The 26,550-nt window shown below is 43.5% G+C and overlaps 1 protein-coding gene across 1 annotated transcript in view; it reads left to right on the top strand.

The window, feature by feature from the left end:
- The first annotated feature begins 1,911 nt into the window (after positions 1 to 1,911).
- Positions 1,912 to 26,550, top strand: part of LOC109691646 (scavenger receptor cysteine-rich domain-containing protein DMBT1) — a 68,832-nt gene continuing 44,193 nt past the window's right edge. The window contains exons 1-12 of the mRNA XM_074077988.1: positions 1,912 to 2,131; positions 2,251 to 2,322; positions 2,796 to 2,867; positions 4,024 to 4,092; positions 4,205 to 4,408; positions 9,026 to 9,343; positions 10,670 to 10,708; positions 11,947 to 12,094; positions 13,978 to 14,168; positions 16,858 to 17,175; positions 19,465 to 19,782; positions 26,021 to 26,335. Coding sequence (XP_073934089.1) covers positions 1,912 to 2,131; positions 2,251 to 2,322; positions 2,796 to 2,867; positions 4,024 to 4,092; positions 4,205 to 4,408; positions 9,026 to 9,343; positions 10,670 to 10,708; positions 11,947 to 12,094; positions 13,978 to 14,168; positions 16,858 to 17,175; positions 19,465 to 19,782; positions 26,021 to 26,335 — 2,284 coding nt within the window. The remainder of the gene's footprint in view (positions 2,132 to 2,250; positions 2,323 to 2,795; positions 2,868 to 4,023; positions 4,093 to 4,204; positions 4,409 to 9,025; positions 9,344 to 10,669; positions 10,709 to 11,946; positions 12,095 to 13,977; positions 14,169 to 16,857; positions 17,176 to 19,464; positions 19,783 to 26,020; positions 26,336 to 26,550) is intronic.

Here is a 26,550-nt window from a genome sequence, read left to right as displayed (position 1 = left end):
GGACCTGTGGTGTAACGTATCTATTACTTTTAAAGATTCTTGACCAGTATCTTTGATACGGTCACACCACACTTGGAATTCCTGGGTCTTTTTATCAATATCTTCTATATATTTCTGCCTGGTTGATTCCTATTTACCTATCTGCTTCTTTAACGATTCCTTCCTCAGTTGTGTGGAGTCTGCTGATGAGTCTACCGAAGGAATTCTCCATCTCTGATACTGTATTATTTATTTCTAGCACTTCCATACGACTCTCTTATATTTTTCTTTTTTAGGGAGTGATTGAACTCAGAGTTTCATGCTTGCTGGGCAGGCACTCTAAACACTTAATCTATGCCTCCAGTTCTTTTGTTTTTGTTTTTGTTTTTTAGTTTAGTTTTCAGATAGGGTTCATGCTTTCTCCTGGGCCTGCCTCAGCCCTCAATCCTCCTACCTGTTCCTCTTAAGTAACTGGGATTACAGGTGTGTGCCTGGACCTTTATTTCTCTTCTGAAGTTACCATTTAGTCATGTATATTGTTCATGTTTTCCATATTCTTTAACATGTTCATCGTAGTTATTTTAATGTTCCTGTCCGATTATTGTGGCATCTGGGTCACCTTCAGTCTGTGTTGATTGCTGTGTTTCTTGATAAGGGGCTGTTTGGTTTTTGTGGGAGAGGTTGTTTGCTTTTTTGTGAGTCTCGCGTGTAGAGCAATAGTTACTAAAGTAAACCGTATGTACTTACACACAGAAATAGGCATACCTCTTCTCTGTCAGGCTGTGTTACAGACTGAGTCAATCTAGTCAGGAATTGAGGTGGGTTTAGGTATTACTGTCACACCAGCGGTATCAAAAGGTTTGATCCACAGGACACCTGCTGCAGGGGCTGCAGTGTGAGAGGACTTCAGTGTCCCAGCTCCTTCCCAGCCTCAGCTACTGCATGCTCACAGGGTGTCCCTCCACACTCTTCCCCTCCCCAGCACAGGATGCTGCTTCATGGGACACGGATCATTCTCTGTTTCCTGGTCTTGCAACAGTCTTAGGGACAATGTGAAAGGCTTTTTTCTTTTTCTATGAGGAGGTAAGTAGGAGATGACAATCTTTCCAAATAGAAGTGGAAGTTCTTCAAAACTTAATGTACTGTGCATATAGAGTCATCATAGCATTGAGCTATTCTGGGAAAAACAGGTTTAAACATGAGTTAGTGTAGGGCTTTTCTTACCCTTTAATATTTTAATTAACACTGTGAGGCCCCAGAAGGGACTAAACTGTTTGTCTCAAAGCAACTGCTTTGCACAGATCTTTCTTAAGGGATACACAGGTCCAGGCAATAAAACAGGAGCAATCACTAAAGGATTTCCAGATCCTTCTCCCTTGGACCTTCCAAACCATCTGCATTTTTGCCACATTTCCTGCCTTCTCTCCTGATTGCCCAGAATGAACAGCCATGATCCCGGTGAACCCATTCCTGCCCCTGTGAACAGGGCTCCATCCTTTCTCACTTCATAAAGTGAGAAAGTGCAGCTGGGCCCTTCTTGGGGATCATAGGTCTTACTTTTAAACTCCTCTTATTTATTGGATGTGCAGTTCCTTCAGGAAGGCTTTCCTGGCTGCAAAAGCAAGTGAATATCACCCATAGAGTTCTCCAAGCACTTCTGCTTAGTCTGATCAGTATGCACTTGCTCACCTAGGTTGTAAGCTCAGGATTGCAGGGCCAATTTAACATTTCCCTACTATGAGCATCTTTATAAAATGAAATCATGACCCCCCTATTGTTCTAAGGATTGAAGGAAAATATCCCTGTCACCAGAAGACAGTCCTTAGTGTCCCTATCCTTTGTGTCCCTCCAGGAGTCTGGATGGAGGTGAAGCTGCTGAATGGCACAGGGAGATGGAGGTCCTTGTCCAGGGACTATGGGGGATAGTGTGTGATGACCTCTGAGACCTGGCCGAGGCCACCGTTGTATGGCCACCATTGTGGCCAGGTGGTGGCAACCCCCCCAGGGGCCCACTTCAGGGCAGGCTCTGGAAAGATCCTGCTCGATGATGTGCGGTGTGTAGGCAGCAAGGGCCACCTAGGGCAGGGCATGCATGGGAGCCAAATTGGACCCAACTGTGGGCATATGGAGGATGCTGAGGTCATGTGCTCTGGTGAGGGGCTGTTGGTCTCCCAGGACTTCACCCTTGTCACACTCAGCCAACGCTAACAGTGAATAATACACACAAATAGCCTCATGTATCTTGGTCTATTGAGCTCTTTCAACCATCAGGTGCTGATGATTCTTCAGTCCCCATGCCCACCACAGAGCCTGAAGCTGCACCACCATCCCACGTGCTCCCAGGTTGGTGCAGTCTTTGGGTGGTTTGCTTCAGGTGAACTTTCTCTTCCAAAACTCATCTTGTGGAGTCATGGTAGTGTTCTTTCTAGAATAGTAGAGTAAAAAATCCACTCCACATCACAAAGAAGGATGTCCCTGACAGGTGAGGAGATAAGAATAAACAGAGAGTAAGACATTTAGGCAATGGAATATTTATTACATCAAATGAGATCTATTAAGAATTGTCAAGTTTTTTGTTTGTTACAAGCTGTTAGAATATTTTGACTGTCTCTAAGTAATTAATGCACTCTGATATTATTCATGAAACTCTAGCACTGCCTGCAGGGATGTGGGGCTAGCACTATTCTCCAGATACCAATGCATTAAAAGCATAAGGTCTTTTCAGAAATATTCAACTTATATTCTCAGAAGTCATTGAAAATCATAGTGTGAATAGTTCTATAGACCTTAATATGTTGATTTCTTTCAACTACCAGGTACTGACAATTCATCAGGCCCCTCTCAAACAACAGAGCCCGAAGTTGCCACCCTGTCATCTACACTGTCAGGTTAGTCCAATCTTCACTTGGTTCTTGAGCTTTGTAGATTTTCCTTCCTTCAGATAGGAATGAATTAACATTCCCAAATGATGCTTAGGGTGATCAAATACATTCTAAAAGATACTTATAGATTCACAAATCGGTAGACATTTGTATCGTCATTTTTAGCACCCTTTACATTAGAGAATCTGGAAAATACTGAAGTAATCAAATAAGTGATTGAAAGAGAGTTCAGAGAACAAATTTGGTAGGATAGCCATGACAGACACCCATTCCTTCCAGTGCATAAATAACAAGGCCTCTCTTTGCTTTTTATTTTGCATTGAAAATGAGGAATTGGCAATAAGTGTGCCCATCAGTTGGCCAGTGAAACACACATAACCTTCTCTTCACCCTGACAAGAGCTCACTACCTCAGTCACTTCACCATCAGGAAAAAAACTGTTCATTTCCAGCATTGAACCATGTGGGCCAATTGAAAAGTGTGACTATACAATTGTGTCTTTTTTCTATGCAACCCATCTTAAGCCACCAGTTTGATGGTTTAGCTACTTTTGGAAAGTCTAGTCCCAAATTAGTTAAACTGATCACAGTGATGAAGTGGCCATTCAATTGTTTTGTTTACCTGCATATATAAAGGAATATTTTGAAAAGTATCCAACTCTCTGACAAATTTTGAGAAGAGTAGATGAAGCTTGGAGATCCCACTACTAAGTCTTACCCTATCCTAATGTTTTGCCGTAATTATTGGGACGCATTTTTAAAGGTAACATAATGCCTGATCATTTTAGGACTTGGTAAGATGAAAGTGGGGCTGCTCATGCCCTGTGGAAACTTCATGTGGCTAAGGCTCCTGAGAGCTGAGACACAGCCACCAAAAACCTAGGTGGAAAACAAGCATCCATTCATTCCTCCAGTTGCCATGGTCCCCTACAAACATACCTAGATTGCTGCCAAAAGGAAAAGAGTGAACAACCCAACATCTACTGCTAGATGAGTGTGGCAGGGGAAAGGGTGGGAGGAAAAGCCGACCAGAACACTGGCACGGCAGACTGGGGCCCAGACGTTCTCTCTGGGCTGTTGTCACTAGTCTACTCTCCCCATGCAGTGAGGCCATATTCAGCAAAGAACAAGGCCTGTATGTGTTTTTCATTTTATGTTCACAGGTCAGGCACTATCAGCAACTATGTTCATCATGGAGTCTTCTGTGCTTCCCCCAACTTCCACCCCAGCAGGTCAGTTGGTTTTTGCTCTGAGGGAGATGCAGAGAGGGAGCCATCTGTCCAGCCCTGAAGCCACACAAAGCGCTGGCTGTATTACTGCAGGGACTCTTTGCTTCTGAAATAGCTGAATCAGGAACTGGCATTGCGTATTTGTCTGTTACCTTCAGACTGAGTCTGTTTCCAAAACTTGGTCTTTTCAAAGATGTGTTTAGTTATGTTCGAATTACTAGGATGCCTCCGTTGGTCCCTATGCCAGGTGGTGGACTATCCACAACCATAGTCACTACAGAGCCTGACACCCTGAAATCTGCGTCCACACCCCTGTCAGGTAAGTCCTCAAGAAAAAGGGAGAAGGAGCCAACATTTATGGAACAACTAAAGTATGAAGAGCAGAGAATCAGATATTTTTGCATAACTAACAATTCATTCCCTTCTCATAGAAATCTGCAAGCTACCCTTGCCTCACCCTCCTGTTTTTTCACATGGGAAATCACAAGAAAAATAACTTTTCTAGAAAGAGCACTTTCTTGTTGCCTGACTTTTCCTTTTTCATAACTTCCTGCTCTTGTTTCACAGATGTGGTACTTTCTCTAACTCAGTATCTCCTTTATAGCTTTCTACTCAAAATTTCTTCTGTTGTCCCTGTTTCTTCCCTCTGTATCCTATTCCTTCCCATTATGTCTCTGGAGTGGAAGACTTTTCTTAAAGATCTGGGCATTAATGGCTGTGTGTTTGATTTAAGAATGAGGCATTAAGGATCTGATGGGATGAGGTAATGTATTGACTGCTGGTTTTTCAACAGCAGAGTGGGAAAAGACAGGTGACATATCCAGGTCTCAACTCTACTTTTGTCTTTCCTGATATTTGCAAGAATTGACTTTTGGGATTTAATTCTCCAGAGAATTAATTTCCAGTTTCTGGGTAGGGGAAAATCAAAGCTTTCTACAGATTCTCAATCAATCTCTCATTTCTAATATAGTAGCGACTGGCCAGAATTATAAGCTAGGTGAGTTAGTAGAACAGTTTAGTGGTTCTATCTTTGAACCACAAGTTTGTGCAGCAAACTTCTTGGCCTTTTGGCTAAGATCAAGTGTAGTATATAATATAGAGGATGAAATGGGGATTTGAATATGACAGTGCCTAAAAGTACCTCCCACCTGATAGGCACCTACCCAGCAGCTCATGACCTGAGGGAGGCAATGTGTGGAGGCTGGAAAGGGCTCCAAGCTGCAGGAGTCTGATCCCAGTTGACCTCTCACCACATGAATGAAGGTGGCCATCAACCTCTTATCATTAGATAAGGATCATTGGATTCCATGCTCCCTACAATTTGATGCCTTTGACATTCTGTGACTAACAAGGAGACCATAAGCAGCCACATGGACTGGCTGAATGAAATGTGTCCCCCTGTGGAAAGCAAGGGGCTATCATCAAAAACCAGAGACATAGGTCTTATAGTAGACATTAAAGGACACTCCCCCTCCCCACAACATTTATGAGAATTTTCAAAACTACAACAAACTGAAAATCTTAACAATAAACTTCTACCTAGATTCTGTGATGAGTTTGTAAACCTATTTATCATCCTTCCATGTGTCAATCCATCTCATTTTTATTAAGGTTTGATTTGTATGCCATACAAGCTCCGGTTTGGTGAATTTTAGTAACTGTGTATAGTTGCATAACCACTTCCACGGTCAGGGCAGGGAGCAGTTTTCTCACCCAGCAAGAGGTCAGAGCTGACCCTCTCCCCCATGGATCTGTTGTGTGACCTTCCTTGCTTTGTTCAGGTGAGGTCATAACTTTAGCATGTGAAAGGAGAAGGCAGAAAAAAGAGATGGCAGCCAACGAATGGACTCTCATATAGCAGATCAATTAGACCCAGCTCCCTAGGAGCTTTGCTTTCTCTAGTGGCCACGTGATGCATGCAAGTATGTCAACAGCAGCAATGCCATGTTCTGCCCTAACCAGGGACCTTGGGGATATGAGGTCAGTGGTCTTATAATGCAGTGTCATCATTTTTCCTGTTGAATCCTGACAGGACATAGGCACAGGCTTGAAGTAACTGTGTCTCCTCTCCCAATGTTGTGAGCATTCCCTGATGACAGGTCTTTGTTTTTGCCATCAGTATTCCATAAGAATCTGCTTACCACGTCACCAGTGATATCGATATCAACAGCTCCACAGCCACTTTCTTCTGCACCACCAGGTAGGGCCATGTCTTTTTACAATGTGACATTGAACGAGTGAATAAACATGGGTCACTGAGAACATGCAGAGCAATGAACAAAGCAGGCCCTCATGCAGGCTAAGTCCCCTGCAGTTTTACAACAATGTAATGAATGCTGTGGTGAGGGAGTGCAGGTGCCTTGGGTGCCCAGAAGAGGGTCTCTATCCAAATTTGAATAGTCAGGGCAAGAGGAAACACAACCTTATAGAAGACCTGAAGACTGGGGGGCAGTGGAATTGTACCAGACAAAAGAGAAGGCAGATGGGTAGACCCCTTAGGGGCTGTTGACTGACAGACATTAATCTACTTTCCAGATTGGAATTTAGGGCTGGTCAGTAACCACACAGTCAGAAAGAGTGAGGTGGCTCAGGTCCTCTAAGGTAGCTTTCTGCTGTGATCAGGGATGAGTAATTTTTAGGAGTATTGAGCCATGAGTTGTGTCTTGGATTTTTACAAGCTAGGTTCAGTCTGAGGCTAGATAAAGCAGGTGTAAAATATTGGACCCGATGACTCCCTTAATCTATCTGTATATCAAAAAAATTCAGGGAAAACCCAGAGGAGCCACTGTAATTGCCCCAGGGACTGAGAACATCCTTGGCTGAGTAGTGTCCAGCAGATGCTGTAGATTCTGGCCATTGATCATGGCCTTGCGAACATGGCAAGCACAAAAGGTGCCATTGCTGGCTCTATGAATTTTATTCACCTGAATTCACACTGTACATCTTTCTTTTCTTCACCTTGCTTAACCACTTTTTAACTTGTATGCCTACTTTGTGCTGAGCACTGTCCTGGAGTGAATACATAGATGACTCAGATACAGTCCCAAGTCTCAGGGAATGTGTGGTATATTAAGGAGATGAGTCTTGTTCACAGAAAGCTATGGTACAGGAGAAAGCGGTCTGTACCACAGGAGAGAGGCCCTGACATGCTCTTCCTGCATCCTCAGATCTGGGTTCATATGCTCTGTGCTCCCAGGGGAATGCTCTCTGCATACACTTCTGCAGCAGTCATGACCACACCCATTGTCATCATGAGTCTATCTCACCCTGAACTGCTGAGATCTTGACCCATTTCTTCATCCCTACTCACCTATAAAACAAGTACAATCGCTGAACAAGCCCTCTTCTGAGTGCTCTCACATTCTTTGCCTTCATGGCAGCTTATGAAGTAATTACTACTATCCTGAAGGTCACAGAACTCATCAGGGATGCTGGACTTCAAGTCCAATCTCTCTGACCCATCATCCATTGCTCTTTCCACTGTATCTCCCTGTCTCCCATGTCATCTGCTGAAACAGATGAAAGCTGATGAAACAGATACATCACTGGTCCTATACATGATAGTGTGGCCAACCCAGGAGGACCACAGCGAAGGGCTGAGAAAGGAAAATCAGTTCTAGTCCAAGTGATCACAAAGGCTTCATGGAATGAAGGGCTTGGGATGGAATCTGAAGCATGGAAAGATTTCAGTGAGCAAGACTGGGACAGTGTACATAAAGTCAAGTTAATGGTATTTAAAAAAGTGAATGTGAGGAAATATGAGTCATTTCTTAATGGATGATCATTTGGTTTCTTAGTACAAATACCCAGTCAAGCAAGATTAATTGAAAGGAGTCTACAGCAGGATGTATGAGAACCCAGAATGGTGGAGGCATTCTCTCAAACCCTAGATCTCCCTTCTCCTTGTTTCTTGCCTCTCATGAGTCATTATTCTGAGCAACTTCTCTATTCACTTAGCCACCCCTATGTGGCTTATCATGGCTGCCCCAAATGGAAAGGTCAGGACCTAAGTTGTCCAGTTCTCTTTCTAATTCCAAATATTCAACAGAGAACCTGGTGCAGTCCAGCTGTGGATTGGTTCCTCTGGAATCAGATGTTCACTCCAGTCCTCTGAACCTGACCAGGCAGACTCCATCTTGGAGTGCATTCCCCCTCTTACCTGTGGGTAGAACAGGTTATCTAAAAAGAGAGTATAGGTAAAGAACTGTGTAAATTATCTGTTTGCCATGTAAAGCCACCCAAAACATAGTGAGTTAAAAACAGTCACCCTCTGCAATAGCTCACAAGTCTACAAGTCAGTTGGGCACTTCCGCTGATCTGGGCAAGGCTCTCTGACTTTGACTGGGTTTTCTCATCCATCTGTGGCTAGCTGGAAGGACAGATGAAGACTTCCTAGTCTAGGATGGCCTCCCTCACATGTCTGGCAGTTCTATAGCTATTACCTGAGGGACAGAGATGACAAAGCCACATGTCTTTCATCACCCAGCTAGTTCAAGGTCATCCATATAGTACTTTCAGATTGCCCATAGAGTGAGCTGCAGTCTGAGAGATCTCTCATAGTCTTCTTGTTTGTGGGTGCACAGTACTTCTGCCATATAATCACAGCCTAGGTGAGCCAAAAACCTCCAGCCCTTCATCATGCTGTAAGGAAAAAAGCCTAACCTCTCAATGGGAAGACCTCAATGTCACATTGTAAAAAGAGAGGATATAGGGAAGACAACTGGGGCCAGTTCTGTAATCAATCCAAGAAATCTTAAAATAAGGTGAGGGTAAGGAAACCATCATAGGTTACTTAGAGCAGATACATTGGGCAGATGGCATGAGCTCTCTTGGGGCAGCATAAGGAAAATAAGGCAGCAAGGAGGTTGTATAGATGATAGCTTGTTATCAACAGAGGAAGAAGCTATCACCCCTCCACTCTCTTACTCTTCCCCAGGAGGCTGGGCTCCTGTGCGGCTGGTAGGCACCCATGGAAGCTGTGCAGGGCGTGTGGAACTTTTCTACCAGGGAGAATGGGGAACCATATGTGATGACCTCTGGGACCTACCAGAAGCAAACATCGTCTGCAGACATCTGGGGTGTGGCCGGGCCATTTCAGCCCTGAGTGAAGCCCACTTTGGAGAAGGTACTGGGAAGATTCTCCTTGACAACGTGCACTGCAAGGGACATGAGGAGCACCTGGAGGAATGCTCCCATGTTGGCTGGTTCTCCCACAACTGTGGTCATGGGGAAGACGCCAGTGTGATCTGTTCAGGTAAACCCCGGCTCCCCTCACTGCAAAGCCCAGCCTCGGTTCTTCCAAGAGAATACCATATACACAACAGTGCAAGAAGAACTGTTGAACGTGAGCCAGTATGTCATTCACTAACAGCAGATGTTTTCGTTTCTCATGTTTATAGATGCTGAGTATTCAATGAGCACAACACCAGGTAGGGAAGGCAACATTTCCCTGAAGTTTATCAACAATTCAGGGAAAAGCCTCTGCTGGAAACTGGATATGTTTTATTTTCCAAACTGCTGGAGTAGCTAAGAGATGAGAAATCACCTGGCTGTCCAGTGGGAGAGGTAGAAAATGCCTTAGAAATAATTTAGCCCAGTCTTACTTGCTACTCCTCCACCTCCTCCACTGTGCGCCTTACACACAAGAAACAGATCCTTGATTTCTCAGACTTCTACATAGCTCTTTTGCTCTGTTGGTTCTGAGGTTTGCATAGAATGAGGTATGAATGGGTAGGAGACAGTTAAGTTATGAAAGATGTTTAAGCATATCTCCTGTCTAGTGGCAAATGGCCAATAGGACAGATCTGGGCAAGGGCAAGGTAAGTCAACCCGTTTTCATGCCCTCTGCCTTTGCCTTGTTCCTGGCACAGTCCCAGCCCCACAGAGCTTCAATTGCTATTGGCTTTCCCATACACTCCCAGTCCCAACACCTGGGGTATGCCATGCTTGTGCCCTCTTATGCTCTCATTAAAGCCTAAAGTCCCATGATGCCCTGCTCTTATCCATCACAAAGCTGGCATGACAAAGTCTGGTAAATTTTCATTCATATCCCTTCCTGGGTTGTCAACTCTATCAGGTGGGAATGAATTGATCCATGAAGAAAATCTCCAGTGGAAGGTACTGAGCTGAGTATTTGCTCATGGGGAGGTACTGGGGACCTGGAGCTCAGTCAGTCCTGACTCCACATCTCTGAGCAACACCAAGTCAAAGGATATCTCAGTTAGTGTGTCTTCCTGTTCCTACACCCCAACCATTTTGGCTACTGGTAGAGGCTCTAAAAGTCAGAATTTAATGTTTATAGTTTTGTTAAAACCGTCAAGTTAAAAAATAACTCATTTTCATCTATGACAAAAGAAAAATGTATCAAAGTCTAGGAAGGATCTAGATTGCTGCTTCTTGATTTATGAGCACCAAAATGCCCTCCATCCTCAGACCTCTCCCCAAGAGACTCTGACTTGGTAGTTCTGGGAGGAGCTGAGATGGCATGTTTGGTGCCAGCTCCTCAGGATTCTCATGAACAGACAGTGTTATGGACCTCAGCACCAGCTTCTGGTACACATGTCCTTTTTGTATCTGGCAGGTTACCCACTGGCTGGCATGGAAGAGACAATGGCTACAGGTGAGAACTGTGTGTCCTTGGAAGCTCTGTTCATTGTCTTATAACTCAAGCTGTGAAGTGGTGTTTTGAGTAAATTATGCTAAAATGCTACTGCTCAGTCTAGGTCACCCCTCTTGAACTGTATTTTGGGTGAAGAGCCCAATAATGAAGGCCAATAAACCTGGGGCTCCAATTCCACTTCTAGTTAATCAAAGAAGGAAGTCCAAATAATAAATGATGCCAGCTTTCTTAGACTCCCAGCCCAGACACTGTGACTGAAGGGAAGACACACAACCACTTTTGGAGATGCTGCCAGGGTGGTACCCAAGGCCATGATTCTAAAGGGTGCCCACCACAATGAGCACGTTTTCCTTCTCTATCTTTTCCTGTTCTCCAATAATCTCCTCCTTCTCCACACTTTCTTTTTCATCTGCATTTTTCTCTTATGCTTTGTGTTTTCAGAAACTCCACTGGACTTTTCTTAGTACCACTTGGGGATAGAGGGATAAAATAATGCTGATGTCTAGAGAGCCTGGCTGGTCCTTCTAGAGAACAGACACAGGTAGATGATGGCCAGGGCCAATCAAGTGTTGGTCCAGTTCCCACATAGTCAGGTAATCTGATGGAGTAGTCAGCTATTTCCATTGCCACTGTCATCACCTTTGATCTTAGACCAAATGTTGGACAGATGGATAGACAGACAAGCAGATGAAGAAACAAATAGACAGATGGATGGACAGGTGGACATAAAATATTATCAGCCTTGGAGGGGTGGATGACTCAGGGCAATTTCTTTCTACTTAATAGATTTTTAAGAACATCATATAAGAAATGACAACTGATGGTGTGGGGTACTGCCATCATTACATACACAGAAGGTCCACATTGGCTCAGCACTAATTGGGAAAACTGAAGCAGGACTCACTCATTACTTCTAGTGACTGACAAAAATCAGAGCTATAGGACTCATGACTAGGAAGTAACCAGAGGGAAAGGTTCTGGCCAATATTAGAGGCCAGCTCTTCCCAGAAAGCTTATGTCAAAGATAGAAGTCTCCAAAGAGGTGGGAGATGTTTCAAACTTCAGATATGTTTATGCCCTAACTCTTAAGATTACAATACTTTTTAGACTAGTTAACCTCAGAGTGATGACTGATGAAATTTTGGAGGAAAAAGCAAAAAGGAAAAAAGTATGAATCATGAAAGTAGTAAAATGAACAATGAGAAAACTTAAATTCTAAAATATCTCTCTGCATTTAGAAAAATCTCAGTGTGGCAGCATTATCACCAACTCATCTGGAGGGATTAGGAATCCCCCGAAGAATGAAATGCACGACAACATAACCTGCGTGTGGGAAATCAAGACAAATGCATCTGATCATATACTGCTGGCATTTCCATACCTTAAGTAGGTACTAAGTACAGTAATTACACACATACACCATGCAGTATAAAACTCTAATAATTTGTTCCTTTGGTTGATTCACATAAGCAAGAGTCCTTAGTGCATTCTAACTTTTATTTTCTGAAATAACTATAGTACACACACGTAGGAATTGCAAAAGTATTTCAGAGTCTGTGCACCCCTCGCCAAACTTCCCCCAATGGTAGCATTTGCATGTAACTGCAGAAAAATATCAAAGCCAGGAAGCTGATAGTGACACAATACTGTTAGCTAGACTACACATCTTATTCAATTTCCACCAATTTTTACATGTACTTATGTGTGTGTGTCTGTAGTGCCACACAGTTTTACCCCACATAACCACTACCACATTCCAGATAGAGATCGGTTTCATTACCCAAAGGAATGGCCCTTCTACCTTCTGCTTTCTCAGGCTGACCCCTCCCATTCTCCTAACCATAACCTGTTCTCCATTTCTACAGTCTGACATTTGAGAATGTACCATCTGTAGCTTTGGGGGATTGTTTCTTCATTCAACACAACGTCCATAAGATCCATCCAGGTTTTTGCAGTGTCAACAGTTTGCTTCTTTTTACTACTAAAAAGCATTCCTCTCATATAGCTGTACCTGAGTTAGTTTAGTCATTTTTCCCCATTTGAAGGGCCTTTGAGTCATTTTTTTAGTCTTTGGCTATCATAAATAAACATTCACATAAGGTTTTTGTGTGAAGTTTGCATCTCTTGGTAATAAATGGCCAAGAGTGTGATTACTAGATTGTGTGGTAAGTACACGCTTAGCTTTTTAGAACATGCTGGACTGTTTTCCAGAGTGACTGCCACTTCATTCATGTTCCCACCAGCAACTAATACTATTTTTATGTTAGTTGTTTGAATACAAATACTGCATATATTTTGTTGGACTTTTATATAGGTATTTGTTTCTGTTCTAATTGTTATTGAGTGATTATAAATGATACAGTTTTCAGTTTTGTTCCCACATATTTATTGCTTGTATATAGAAATGTGATTGATTTTGTATATTTCCACGAATTTTTAATTAAAATGAAATTCGCCTTATAGCTTTAGGTAGGGGTGTGTGTGTTTGTGGAGGCGGGGAGAGAAAGAGAGAGACTATGTATGTTCTAACCAGCTAGTTAAAGATGCAGATTCTAGGATACCTTCAGACCTATTAAGTCAGGAAATTTTTTATTTTACTACTGTAAATACTCAAGATTGGGGTCATTCATAGATGAAAAGCATATGGAATTTAATCCCTAGGAAAACTCCAAATTATTTATTACTCTTGAATTTTATGCCATCGAAAGATACCTTGGAACAGGCAGCTCTTGGACTGTGGCGTGGGAATAGCTTCTGTTTCTAGCACCAGTGGCAGCTGTGCAAAAGTTCACAGAGAAACACAACAGCTGACGAAACTGGATGACTTCCACAAAGAGAGCAGGGCAGATTCATGGCCTACTTCCCTCTAGGAAGGTTGGGTTGTTTGGAACCTAGAGCCACATCTTACTATCAGGCCTAGAGAGGCCCATCAGCCTGTCCGTCATTCTAGACAGCTTCCCCATCCCTGCTGCAGTCACCACGAACTGCACATTGCAAAATTACCTTGATTAATTGTACCCCTCAGCAGGGGGTACACATGGAGCTAGCCCCTTCTCTGCTCTTTCAGTTAAAATTCCACCCCCTGAAGGAAGTGTCTTTCACACAGAAAAAAGCAGGGTAAAAAGATCCTGCTGTGTCTATATGACTGACCGTCTTTTAACCTGTTCCCAGCATTCTTATAGTCACAAAATAAGGACCGTTTTACTGCATACCTCTTATAGCTTCTGATGAGGAAACAAAGAGGCATGCATGGGTGTTTGCCTCCTCAGCCTCGACTGCACCAATGAATATTTTGAAGTCCTGGATGGCCCTCCATCCTCCACAAAGTCCCTGGGGAAGATCTGCTCTGGTTTCTACCTCACCTTCTCATCCTCCTCCAACACAATGACCCTCGTGTACTTCCGAAACTTCAACAACATAGGGAAAAACTTTATTGTTTATTATTATTCTGCAACCAAAGGTAAGAAGGTTGGCAAGGAGTCAGAGTTCTGGACTGTCTCCTGAGTACCATCACTTGCTCTGTGACCTTGAGCAAGTTACTTGATCTCTCCTGCCTTCAATTTCCTCCCTGTATAATGGGGATAACAGAAGGACCTTACCTCCTAGGCTTGCCATGAGAGTTCCATGCAATGACACAATCAAAGCATTTAGCAAAGTGGTGACCCATCCTACAGTTGACAGCTTTATCTTGGGCTTTTAAATTCCATATAAATGTCTCATCACAGTCAGCTCATTAGCAAGTCATTCCTGGTGTTATTCTGAATCTAGTCCAAGATGGGTGTTTAGGGCCTGCAGAGGATGAGGCCCCAACCTAAGTGAGGCTCATGCAGAAACTAGAGGGAGTTCAAGAGAAATGCACACAGCATAACTGAGGACAAAAAGAATACACTGGATTGAGAAAAACCAATGGCACAGAACATTACTTGTATGTGCTAATTGGCCCATGCATACATCTTAGCAAAAGATATTAGGAGGGGAGACACTAATATGGGCAGCCTCAGGGGAAATTGGCCTTGGATTTGGCTTTAATGCTGGGTAGAGAAACAAAGAGGAGCAAGAACAGTGTGAGTCTAGAGTGGGATGTAGAAAGCATGTGCCAGGAAGGCAAATGGAAGGTAAGGCAGGGGTTTATATGAAGTGCAGTGCACTCAAGTTAGAAACAACAATAATACAACAGTGATCCCAATACTCAAAATAACAGCTGATGTTTGTTGAATGTCTATTATATGCCAGGCAGCATTTTAAGCTCTCTGCATGTTTTATTCTCGTATGAACCCATGGTTCTTTCCCTTTTATATGTGGGAGACCTGAGGCTTAAGAGGTTCAGTAATCATCTGAGTTCTTGCACTGCTAACCACTGAGAACAAACAGGCAGAGCTCATAGAACTGCTGAGGCTTCAGGTCTGCTTTGTCCAGCTCACTGTTCAGAATGGTCTCCAGTGGGTTTAGCAAGTACCAAGTGACTCAGTGAGCAAGCTGTGGACACATGCTATAAAACTGAGGGGACCTTCCGTATCACAAAGTAGATCTGAGGAATCACCATAATTGGCATCAAACAGCCACTGACAAAAGCTTCCTTGTATTTACAGGGACAGTGTCACAGACCCCACATCTGATCAGTGAGTTGACCTTCATGCTGTTACTTAATCTTCATCCCTAGCTCATGTTTCTTCCTCTGTCCCCTCTCTGGGTGCTTTCACTGTCATCATTTGATCTCTTTCATGTGTTTCTAATTCCCTGTACAAACTCACCATAGCTGGGATTCTGTCTGCATGGTCTTTGCACAAGTCTGATGCCCATTCATACTGGAACCAAGTTACACCTATCCACACTCGTGTCACCGTATGTTGATAATGGTTCTATTTGATTTCCTAATTCCTTGTTTTTATAAAGACAATGAAACACACCTAATCAGCTATTCCACATCTAGGGAAAATTAACAAAGCAGAGGCAAGCAGAAAAGCAACTGTTTTCCCCAAAAGGACACTGACTGTGAAGGTTTGCATTTTAGCACAAAATTTCACAATTTAAATATTGTGGTGTTTTTAGTGACCAAGCAGAAATTATTGCAGTTGCCCCCCACATACCAGAGAAACATAAGACCCACATGAAAAGAGAACTTGACTTGGGAGGTCACTTACTATACATACGTAAGGGAGAAAGAATCAGCTGGAGTCTGAGCATTTAATAGACTGATCCTGGAATGCTACCTCTTGTCTCGCCCAAGTCCTCCCTTCTTATTCAAGGTGTCTTCTTGTCTCCATAGCCATCCCCACAGCAGCACCCAAGTCAATAAGAGCAAGACCAGGTAAGCCATGGAATGTACACACTCGTGTACCAAATGCCCCTTCCTTTTGCCATCTGCATTTGCACCTGCTCTGTGTGCAGACACTAGACGTGCATCTATCTGCAGATGGCCAGCTGAGTGCACTCAAGCTTTTAGGGCTATCCAAAACTTTTAGAATCTACTGGTTTTAGTGTTCCAGAAGGATCAAAGTTCATTTTTTTCCTGGTGTTTTTCAAAGCCCTCAAAGCCTGATGCCTTCCGTGGAGTTTCTCTTTTCTTCTCAAGCCAGTCTCCATCCTCTTTAGCCTCACATCTGCACCACTAATCAACTTTTCCAAAGTGGGCAGAGTGTTAGAGCCATTCCAGGTGTAGTGAGATAAAGTAGGACAGAATAACAGAGAAGCACAGGGAACTTCTGACTAAGGGGACTTCAGATAGATCTTAGATTTGGAGTTAATCATCTTACATCTCCAACTTTCAGCTCCCTTATAGATAAGAATAATAACCAGTGCTCTGTTCTTTATCCCACTATATCTTTTTAAGTTATAAAGTTGACCACACACACGTGAAAGTGCTTCACAAAATCACAAAGCATTGTGCAAATTATTTGTTTTTTTTTTCTTGTTTAGCCAAAACAGATTGCCACATAACCTCTGGCAAAATAGATGCTCAGTTGATGGATTTTTTTTGCAGACTAAATGCTATTGGTAATCTTAATGATATCAAATTTCAATTTGAGGTTGACTGTTTGACTCTAATTGGTTCTCTATCTCTAGTAGTAGTGCAGGGATGGGAGCACAACCAGCTTGTGGAAGAGAGTCATGCTCCCTGAGGACAATAGTCACCAGGTCTCTGTTTGCAGGGGACTGGCCAGAGCTGCGGTTGGTGGGCGGTGCTGGGCGGTGCTCAGGACGTGTGGAGGTCTTTCACCAAGAAGCCTGGGGCACTGTGTGTGATGATCTGTGGGACCTGAAAGAAGCCGAAGTTGTGTGCCGGCAGCTGAGGTGTGGTGAGGCCATATCTGCCCTTGGGAAGGCCCACTTTGGAGCAGGCTCAGGAGACATCTTCCTGGACAACCTCCAGTGTGCTGGGGTGGAGCGCTCCCTGGGCCAGTGTGCCCACTCAGGCTGGTCGGAGCACAACTGTGGCCACCACGAGGATGCCGGAGTCATCTGCTCAGGTACCCCTCCCCTCTCAGGTGGGCACCACCAGTGCCACAGTATCCCAAGACTACCTGCTAAGATCTAGAGTCAGGCAGCCACAGGACAGGATCCTCAAACATGTGACACAGATTTTTGCCATACGTCTTCTGACTTGGTTAAATACACAGGGTTTTAAGAATCACCAAAAGTGTGTGTGCTTTAGTGATGCACACAGAGGATGTGCTCAGGAGCTGATAGAAAGCTCGCTGAAGGAGACAGCCTGATGCAGTAATCTCGGGCAGCCCTGCGGCTCTGTCTCAGAGCTGTGCAAATATCCAGACTGTATTTGGGCAGCACTTCAACTCTCAGAATCTGTTTCTTTGTCTATAAAATTAGGAGACAAGTTACTTTCTTGCAGGATCGCTGAAAGCAGCAGAGATGTCTTTTGCAAAGGACTCACATGGTACCTGACCATGAGACTACATATTTAATTATTCTTACCTCATTCAGTCATAACACAAGGAAACCTGTGAACTAAAGTCACCAATTTTAAAATTGCCTTATGACAATTTTAATACCCTGTGTTTACCCATGTGCAAACAGCTGGGAGTAGGTTGCTCAACTCTGGGATGTTTATTATAACTTTCTGATAATGGGATGACCTTGATGAGCTAACAACTGCAATCTCTGACATGACTCGAAAGAATCAGGTACGATCAGGTAATTGTACCTTGAACTGGTGCTCATTCCACAGAGCTGCCCGTGTGAGCAGCAGCTCCATTGTATGTCCGTCCTCATTACCTGCGGCTTTTCATTTAAGGCTTATGTTTAAAAGTGTTGTCTAAGCCAAGCATGGTGGTACACACTTATAATCCCAACACTCAGAAGGCTGAGACAGGAGGAGCAAGAGTTGGAGACCAGCCTAGGATACATACCAAGGCTCTGTATCAAAAACTCAATGAAACAATAAAGTGCTGTCTTGTGTATTAGCGTAGTCATTTGTTCATCCGTTGGTTTTGTGGCATCTTATTGTATGTGCCATCTACAACCTAGTCACGGACTCATCTGCACATGTTATTCAGTGCAAGTTCTAGAAGATGATTGTCTAACCTGAGATTTCCCCCAAAGACATCCAAAGTGACACTCATCCACCACAAAATCAATAGTTGAGTCAGATGTACCCTTTCACAAGTGGGTGTTTTCTCACAACACAGTAGCAAACCAGCACAGAGAGAAGCTTACTTTTGTGACCATAGATGAATCTGTTTCTCCCAGTGCTGTTATTTAGAGGGACTAATTTTCCCATATTGGATTGGTAAATATGTATAAGGGCATAACTGAACCTCATCTTCACTTATTAAAGTCAGCATTTCCCCTTGTATGCACATATGAATAATAAAAATAAATAAATAAATAAAGTCAGCAATTCCCAAAAATACTGACTGTTTCTTTTCCCCATTTACAGATGCTAAAGAATCTCACTTTAACAGTTCAGGTTGGTAGCACCTTGTGTTTGGTGGGAGTTAAATATCAGCTGTACTTGACTTTGTCCTTGAGCTATTTTGTTCTGTACTTTTTCCAAAGTACAGAAACTGTCACACTGTTGAGATGCCATTAGAAAAATCTTACTGGAATTACTTCTGATGTTTCACGTGACAATGGCATTGTATGTTCATGTATGCTGTCACATGTATGTCCCTATTTCTATATTTTTGCATGTAGCTTGTAAAGCACTTGCATATTATGTGACAGAGAGGCTACATATTTGATCATTCTTACTATGATTTTCTTCACTTAATCATAGCACTAAGGAAAAAAGTTCATGCAAAAAGTGAAGAGGCATTGTAAGGGTTTTGTTTTGGTGTTTTTTTTTTTTTTCATCTGCTCTTCCTGCTAGCTCAAAGGACTTTCCCCACCTCTTCCCTTGGCTAGTTCCTTCTCACTTTTCAAAGAGGTGTCTCCCAGGCTCCTCCTCTCTGTCATTCTCTTCATAGCACTCTGTTCTTTCCCTTCTATGCATTTATCATAGCATTGTACTGGTGTCTGTATTTTACTAGTTAATAGACTTGGACTCCTTGAGAACAGAAACCATTTCTCATGTGTTATGGCTCCTACAAAGCCTAACATAGGAGACAATCAATAAATAATTTTGAAATAAGTGTACTGCAGTCCCCACACCCTGCAATTCAAGAGCCCATGAGAAGTATAAGGAACAAGCTCCAAGACTCAAGGCTAGGGATGTCCCTCCCCAGCCCAGCCCCTGAGTCAGGTGCTGTTCCAAGCCAGACTGGGCTTTGAAGAGTCACACACTACATCTCTGTCTGCAGGAGACCAGCCAGAGCTGCGGCTAGTGGGCGGCTCCAGTCGGTGCTCAGGTCGCGTGGAGGTCCTTCACCAAGGGGCCTGGGGCACTGTGTGTGATGACCTGTGGGACCTGAATGAAGTTGAAGTTGTGTGCCGGCAACTGGGATGTGGTCAGGCTGTTTCTGGCCCTGGGGGGGCCTACTTTGGTGCAGGCTCAGGAGACATCTTCCTGGACAACCTCCAGTGTTCTGGGATAGAACAATACCTGGGCCAGTGTGCCCACTCAGGCTGGTCGGAGCACAACTGTGGCCACCATGAGGATGCCAGTGTCATCTGCTCAGGTATTCACTTTCTGATGTTACAGTTGAAGACATCTGAAACTGTCTTTCATGGGTAGAATTTTCCATTCATCTACCCATCTTCTCATTGCTTGCAGATGCAAAAGATCCGCCTCCACCCACACCTCCAGGTACGTCCATATTTTTCCCTAGTTCAGGAAACTATACAATGCTACTACTAATAATAACAAATACTTATAAATGCTAAGATCCAGCTTTTCACATATATACAGATGTCCAACTTTCTATGGGGTTATGTCCCTATACAGACTGCAAATTTTAAAATATCATATAGGACAAAAAATGCATTTCATACACCTAGCCTTCTGAACTTCATAGCTTAGCAACATAGCACACCAAAAGTACCTGGTGTTTACCTTCATGGTCTCATTGCTGACTGGAAGTTATGCTTCAATGCCAATATTCAAATGAAGGCTCATCTGTAGTTTTCTCATTTCATATAAATTTTATAGATGATAGAGAAATGAGGAAAACAATGTTGAGTAGAAGAAACCATGCCGGTTATCTACGGCTACCCCAAACCTTAGTAGCTCAAAACGACCATCATTTAGGCATATGCCATGGTTTTGTGGATCAGGAATTTGAGCAAGGCTCAGCTGGAAGATTCTTCTGCACCACAGAGCACTGAGAAGGATTGCTTTCTGCCTTGGTGATGACAGCTGGGAAGATGGGCTCAACCAGGGTCATCTTCCTTTCTAGATGGTCTCAGGGCCTCTTCACATGATCTCTCCCACAGTGTGATTAGACTTCTTACAAGGTGATTCAGTACTTCATGAGCAAGTCAGCAGCCTCAGAGACAGGAAGTGGAAGCCACTGGTCCCTTAAGGCACAGACCACTTCTGCCATTGTTCAAAGCAGCCACAGAGCCTACTCATGTTTCAAGGAGGGAATCTAGACCTCATCTGGTGACAGGAAGCATGTTCAAGAATTTGTGGCCTGCTTTGATCTTGCCACAAAACCATAGAGAATATTCACTCAGCAGCTTCAGACTTCTCCTCTTCTCAGTTTGTACCAAGTACATTGATGTTTCCAAGAAAACTCTTTACACTTCGCTATGAGACTAAATATTTTTCCCCAGATGTCATTAGTATCTTCTTCCCTCCCCCTCTACTTTCAGGTACTTCTACAGCTTCTCAAGATCATGTAACAGGTAATTTCTAACTTATTTTAAGTTAAAATGATAACTCCATGTCAAGAAGCAGCACAGCAGATACCAGGCAGTATGCCTGGGGAGTAGCACAAAGCAGATGAAGGATCTGCTTCTCTGCTGCCACTATGTAAATGCTGACTTCTGATTTCTTAAGAGGAGGAGCAAGCTGGGCAGGAATGAGTTGGATCTGCCCAGGTCAGAGTAGACAGGAGAGTGACAAAAAATGAGCGAATGTGACCTCCAGTCCCCACACTCACCCTGGCCCCCACTCACCCTGCCTTCTTTGAGCACAGTCCTAGCAAGCGTTCATTAAGGCACAGTCCATATCCCTGCCATGCATGTGGAGGGATTATAGAAAGTTCAACTCCAAGGGACTCAGCATCAGTCTGACCTGCCCCCATTACTGTAAGCTACAAATGTGATCAATGACAGAATCACAGGATTCCTGAGAGCATTGCTACCGCCCACCATCCATCTCAGCAAAGACTAGGAGACTGAAGGCCTCTGGGGGAATTACAAGTTAGGAGGGACAGAAAGGAGAAAAATTAAGCAACTTCATAATATTTAGGGACAAGGTCAATAAAGGATATTATGTTTTCATGTTTCCATCATAGTTTTCCACTTCTTTATGTAGCATGCTGCTTTAAACACATGTATATGCATATATATATTTATACAATATGACAACTAATGTGAAAGAATTAAATTTCACTGATATTTTGTTAAACCCTTATAAGTCCCCAAACCTGCCACTTCCAGTCTGAGTATACTGAGTTAAAGGAAACATGATCTACTCAGAATAAGTGTGGAAAAGTTTTTAGAGGAGATCCCAATCATAACATCCCAAAACAATGCACAGTGTCCCTTTCCCTCCATGTCTGACTCATCAGACCCCAGAGCTGTTCTACAGCCTTTTGCTCCCCAAACCTCTCCATGTTCAGCCTGTCTCTACCTTAAAATTTTTCATTATGGAGGTCTATTTTGTCTCTCTTCCAGCAAGCAAAAGTCCTTGCACTGAAGAAAGGGGGAGGAGGCAGTAAGCAGAGAGGACAAATATAACATTTCTTTATCATGTAGTAGAGAGAGAGGGAAAGACAGGGAACTCTCACATGTTAATACCTTTTTGGTTTTTGTAGGACTTCGGTAGGAATTCAGGCACTCTGACTTGAGCCACACCTCCAGTTCATTTTGTTCTGGCTATTCTGGAGATGGGGGTCTCGCAAACTATTTGCCCAGGCTGGAACCACAATGCTCCTGATCTCAGCCACAAGTAGCTAGGATTACAGCATGAGCCACCAGCACCTGGCTGATGATACTTTTTGACCCATCAGAATGTGTGAACTCTCCTCAGGTGTTAAATTATCTGCTCAGATAGCTGTATGAGTCACACCTCACCCAGACTGACTGTTACCCAACAACACTTGACCGCTGGCTATGAGCTGTCATTCTTAGGATCACACAGGGACTTCATGTGGCCACTTCCTAACATCCTTTTCCCTTTTGTTTCAGAAGGAAGCAGTTCTTGTGGAGGAGTCATTTCTAGTCTCTCCGGCTCATTTTCTAGTCCACAGTATCCAGAAAACTACCCAACAGACATCCAATGTGTTTGGGAGATCCATGTGGATAAAAAATTTCGCATAGAACTCATAATTCCAAGTTTGAAGTAAGAAAATGCCTTGTGGGGGGGTAGTACAGAGGGTTGATCTTAGGCTCTACCACCTGAGCCACTCTGATGGCCCTTTTTGCTTGGTTATTTTTCAGATGGATTCTTGCTTTATGCCTGGGCTGGCACAAACCATGGTCCTCCTATTTGTAGTTCCCTGGTAGCTGTGATGACAGGCATGCACCCCGCCCCCAGCTTTATTGATTGAGATGGGGTCTTGAGAACTTTTGTCTGGGCTGGCCTCCAATTGAGATCCTCCCAATCTCTGCTTCCCAAGCAACCAGAATTATAGGCCAAGAAAACAACTTTGAAAGGAAAATTCTATCTAAATAAGAATATTGTTTTGTGAAATTATAATAAAGATTTTCTTCTAGTGAGAAACATTTAAGAATATAAACAGAAGAACACAAAACTCTACAGTTTTTCCGAGTTCAGATTGGGTTAATTTTATAGTGATATCCAGTGAGTCACTTCTAGCCTGAAAAACTCAATAAGCTATTAACATATTTGACTTAACCTTACTTTGATAGTTTCCCTTTTGATAATTTTTTCTAAAATTTTCACAAAAGTGCTCAACATGTTCACCTGTGTAGGACACTGGGTACCAATATTTGTCCTCTTAGATTTTCTTCAAATTTTAAACAAGCAGTAAGAGACTTCCCTTATACATACATTAGACAATTATTTCAGCCTTGGGCTGTGCATTTTCTAAATGTTCCACAAAGTGAAAGGGGAGAGAAGAACCATTGCCTCATCTCTGACATACACAGAATAGATGTTCCAAAGTCACTGCTACTTTTATCTCCATGACATAAACAAGAGCTGACACTTTTCAATGCCCAGACTCTGTGCTGTATGCTTTTATGCTTTGTCACATTCCAGGGTAATTATAGCCCAAAGATAGGTGTCCTTGTCACCTTCATTAGAGATGAAAGGATAGCTCACTTGCTCAAGGACAACCCATGTACGTCTGCCAGATATCAAAAGCCCCAGCCATTCACCAATAAGTGGTTCTTTGCTTTTCATTTGAATTTCTTTATCAGTGATGCTAACTGCATCTTCTTAACTCTGATTTGATTTTAATGGGTTTCATTATGGCATTTTCATACATGCATACGTGATTCTCTGAGCAGCGCCTGTATAAAGCTCTTCTTGTTGTACATGACACATGTCATCTTACAAAACAGTAAGGCCATGGAGTTCCATGATAAACCAGCCTCATCAGGCATTGAATTATTCTTCAATCATGACTATACCAAGGTCCTGGGTTCAGGCTCACCCAAAACAAAACAAAAAGTCCTAAACCATATCTTTCTTTATTGACTGAAACCCTGTGTATGTTGCAATTGGCCAAACCTATTAATATTTTAAGCATTCTGATAGAAAGTTGTGACCATAATCTTCACATGTTCCTCAGGTAAGGAAAATAGAGTTCTGATAAAGCACCTGAAAAAGCTCATTAATATTCAGTTATTAGTGTGCAATTAAACTATAATCTAAATATTTGAGTTCTGATTGTCACTTTTTTGGCATTGATTTTGAGGATGTTTGTTACCTGCCATTAATTCCCCACTTCCCTTCCTCCCAGACTGGAAGATATTCTTGGATGTCCCTATGACTCAGTTGAAATCTTCGATGGTCCCAGGATTGCCTCACTCTCCATGGGGAGGTTCTGTGCCCCAGTGGCTGTGATGTTTTTCTCCTCCTCAGACATCATGACAGTGGTGTTCCAAAGCGATTATATGATAACCAACACTGGCTTCTATGCTCTGTTCAATGCAGTTCCACAGGGTGAAAGCAAGTCAGGTAGGAAGCTTCAAGTAGCTTTTGATCTATAAAAGAGAACAGCTTCTGACTTGAGAGAATCTTTATTAGCAGAGGTCTGGGACCTCCATACTTAGCTCCGTCATCTCTGCTCAAAAGGTCTGTAGGAAAGCTATATGTTACATGGGTTTTGAGGTTGTATCACCAGCACATTGGGAACTGTCCAAAGTGCTGACACATGGAAGCCCAACACTCAGGAGATTGCACTTCTCTCTGCCAGCTAGCCCGTTTCATTCCTTCCATGCACTGGTTCCTAGACTCATCCAAATGAGAGGCTTGGGGACTCCTGTTAACCTTGACCCTGTAGGCAGTCATTGCAAAGCCAGGTCAAATTTTCACCCTGCAAGCACACCACTGGCAGATTGTAGGACTTCTGATCCTTGGGGTTCCCTTCAGGAACCCAGCAATTTTTTCAGGCCACCAGAAAACCAGCTAGCAAGTCCTTGGATGAAGTTTGAGTTTGTTTCTGAGAAGGGTAATTCTTTGTATAGGATCCTAAATGTTATGTTTAAGATCCTGCCCTGGGGAAGCTAAGTAAGCTCCAGCATCTGAAATCCAGACCACTCACTGTCTCAAGACCACCACTCACTTGTCTCACAATGGTTACATGCCACAGGGTCTGCTATATACCAGACCCAGCTAAGTGTGGGGACACAAAGCGAATACTCCAGCAGCTCCTGGCCTTGTACTGTAGTGTGGATGTGAGTCAGTGAGGAAGGATTAAAGCATAAGAAACAAGCAAATAATGAGCTTGTGTAGGAGCAAGGATGGTAAATAGTTAGATAATGGCAGGGGTAAAAAGGCAGGAGGCATAGTAGAGCATGCCTGGGTAGAGAAAGGGCTACTGTGGACTGGCTGGGAATAGATGACCTTTCTGAGGAGGGGACATGTGATGACTGACAATGGAGGGACAGTCCAGGCAGAGAGAACAGCAAATGCAAAGAGTTTCATGGGGAAAGAGCTGGAAATATTGGAGCAACAGAAGGAAGGTCAGAGTGGCAGAGCCCATGGGCATAAGAAGAGGATACTGTCCCTACAGTGTCTCCAGGAGAGAGCAGATAATTCTAACTAGCCATAGCCCTTTGACCCATTGCCCCTGGGCTCAATGAAGTCACGGTTACCTTTGTGGTTCAGTGCCACAAATATACACTTATCCAAGATACACCCCCCAGAAAACAGCTGGGAAGCCACTTTCCCAATAACTAGCATTTTGACGGATAACGACACAAGTTCGGCAGTAACCATGATGTGTTGGGTGTCAGGATGTGAGCCTTAAATGCACACTCGTGAACTCATTCCCATAACCTTCTGATTAATGTTGCTGGAGTCCCCGTTTTACAGATGAGGAAACTGAGGCCCAGGGGGACAAAATAACTTGTCAAACATTACAGAACTAGGAAGCAGTAGAACTAGGATTCATCTTGGTTTCTGTCTCACTCTAACTTCCTTGAGCCTGTTATAGAATCAAGACAGTTTTAAGGTTTTTGCTATTGTATGACAGCTTTGTCCATAGCTTGGATCAAAAATCACATCCTACACAAAACCTCCCAAACTCAAAAATAAAAGCCTTCTCTGTTTAAAAGGTGAACCAGTACTACATCTGGTGGGTGGCTCTGGACAGTGCTCGGGACGTGTGGAGGTCTTCCACCAGGGGACCTGGGGTACCGTGTGTGATGACCTCTGGGACCTGAATGAAGCTGAAGTTGTGTGCAGACAGCTGGGATGTGGACATGCCATTGCTGCTCCAGGAGAGGCCCACTTTGGCCCAGGCTCTGGAGAAATCCTCCTGGACGATATTCAGTGCTCTGGAAGTGAGAGCCACCTTGGCCAGTGCCCCAGCTCCGGCTGGTTAGACCACAACTGTGACCACCATGAAGATGCTGGTGTTGTCTGCTCAGGTATCCTCTCTTTCCATGGTTGGTTCTTTCTATGAGGCATCCTAGTGATGGATGGAGGCCATGCCCAGAGCAGGGCCAGGGACCTAAGGACAGTGGTCAACAGATGAATGTCACTTCAGCCAAGTAGGCAGAGAATGCTGACAGCCTGATGGTTCTTCGGACAAACACAACAGGGTCACTCAGTTAGGTGGTCTTGTTCTCTGCATCTTCCCCAG

The sequence above is a fragment of the Castor canadensis genome, chromosome 7 (genome assembly GCF_047511655.1).
Source record: "Castor canadensis chromosome 7, mCasCan1.hap1v2, whole genome shotgun sequence".
NCBI classification, from domain to species: domain Eukaryota; kingdom Metazoa; phylum Chordata; class Mammalia; order Rodentia; family Castoridae; genus Castor; species Castor canadensis.
Note: the sequence above shows the minus strand (reverse complement) of the source record. Positions and strands in the feature narration are given on the sequence as shown.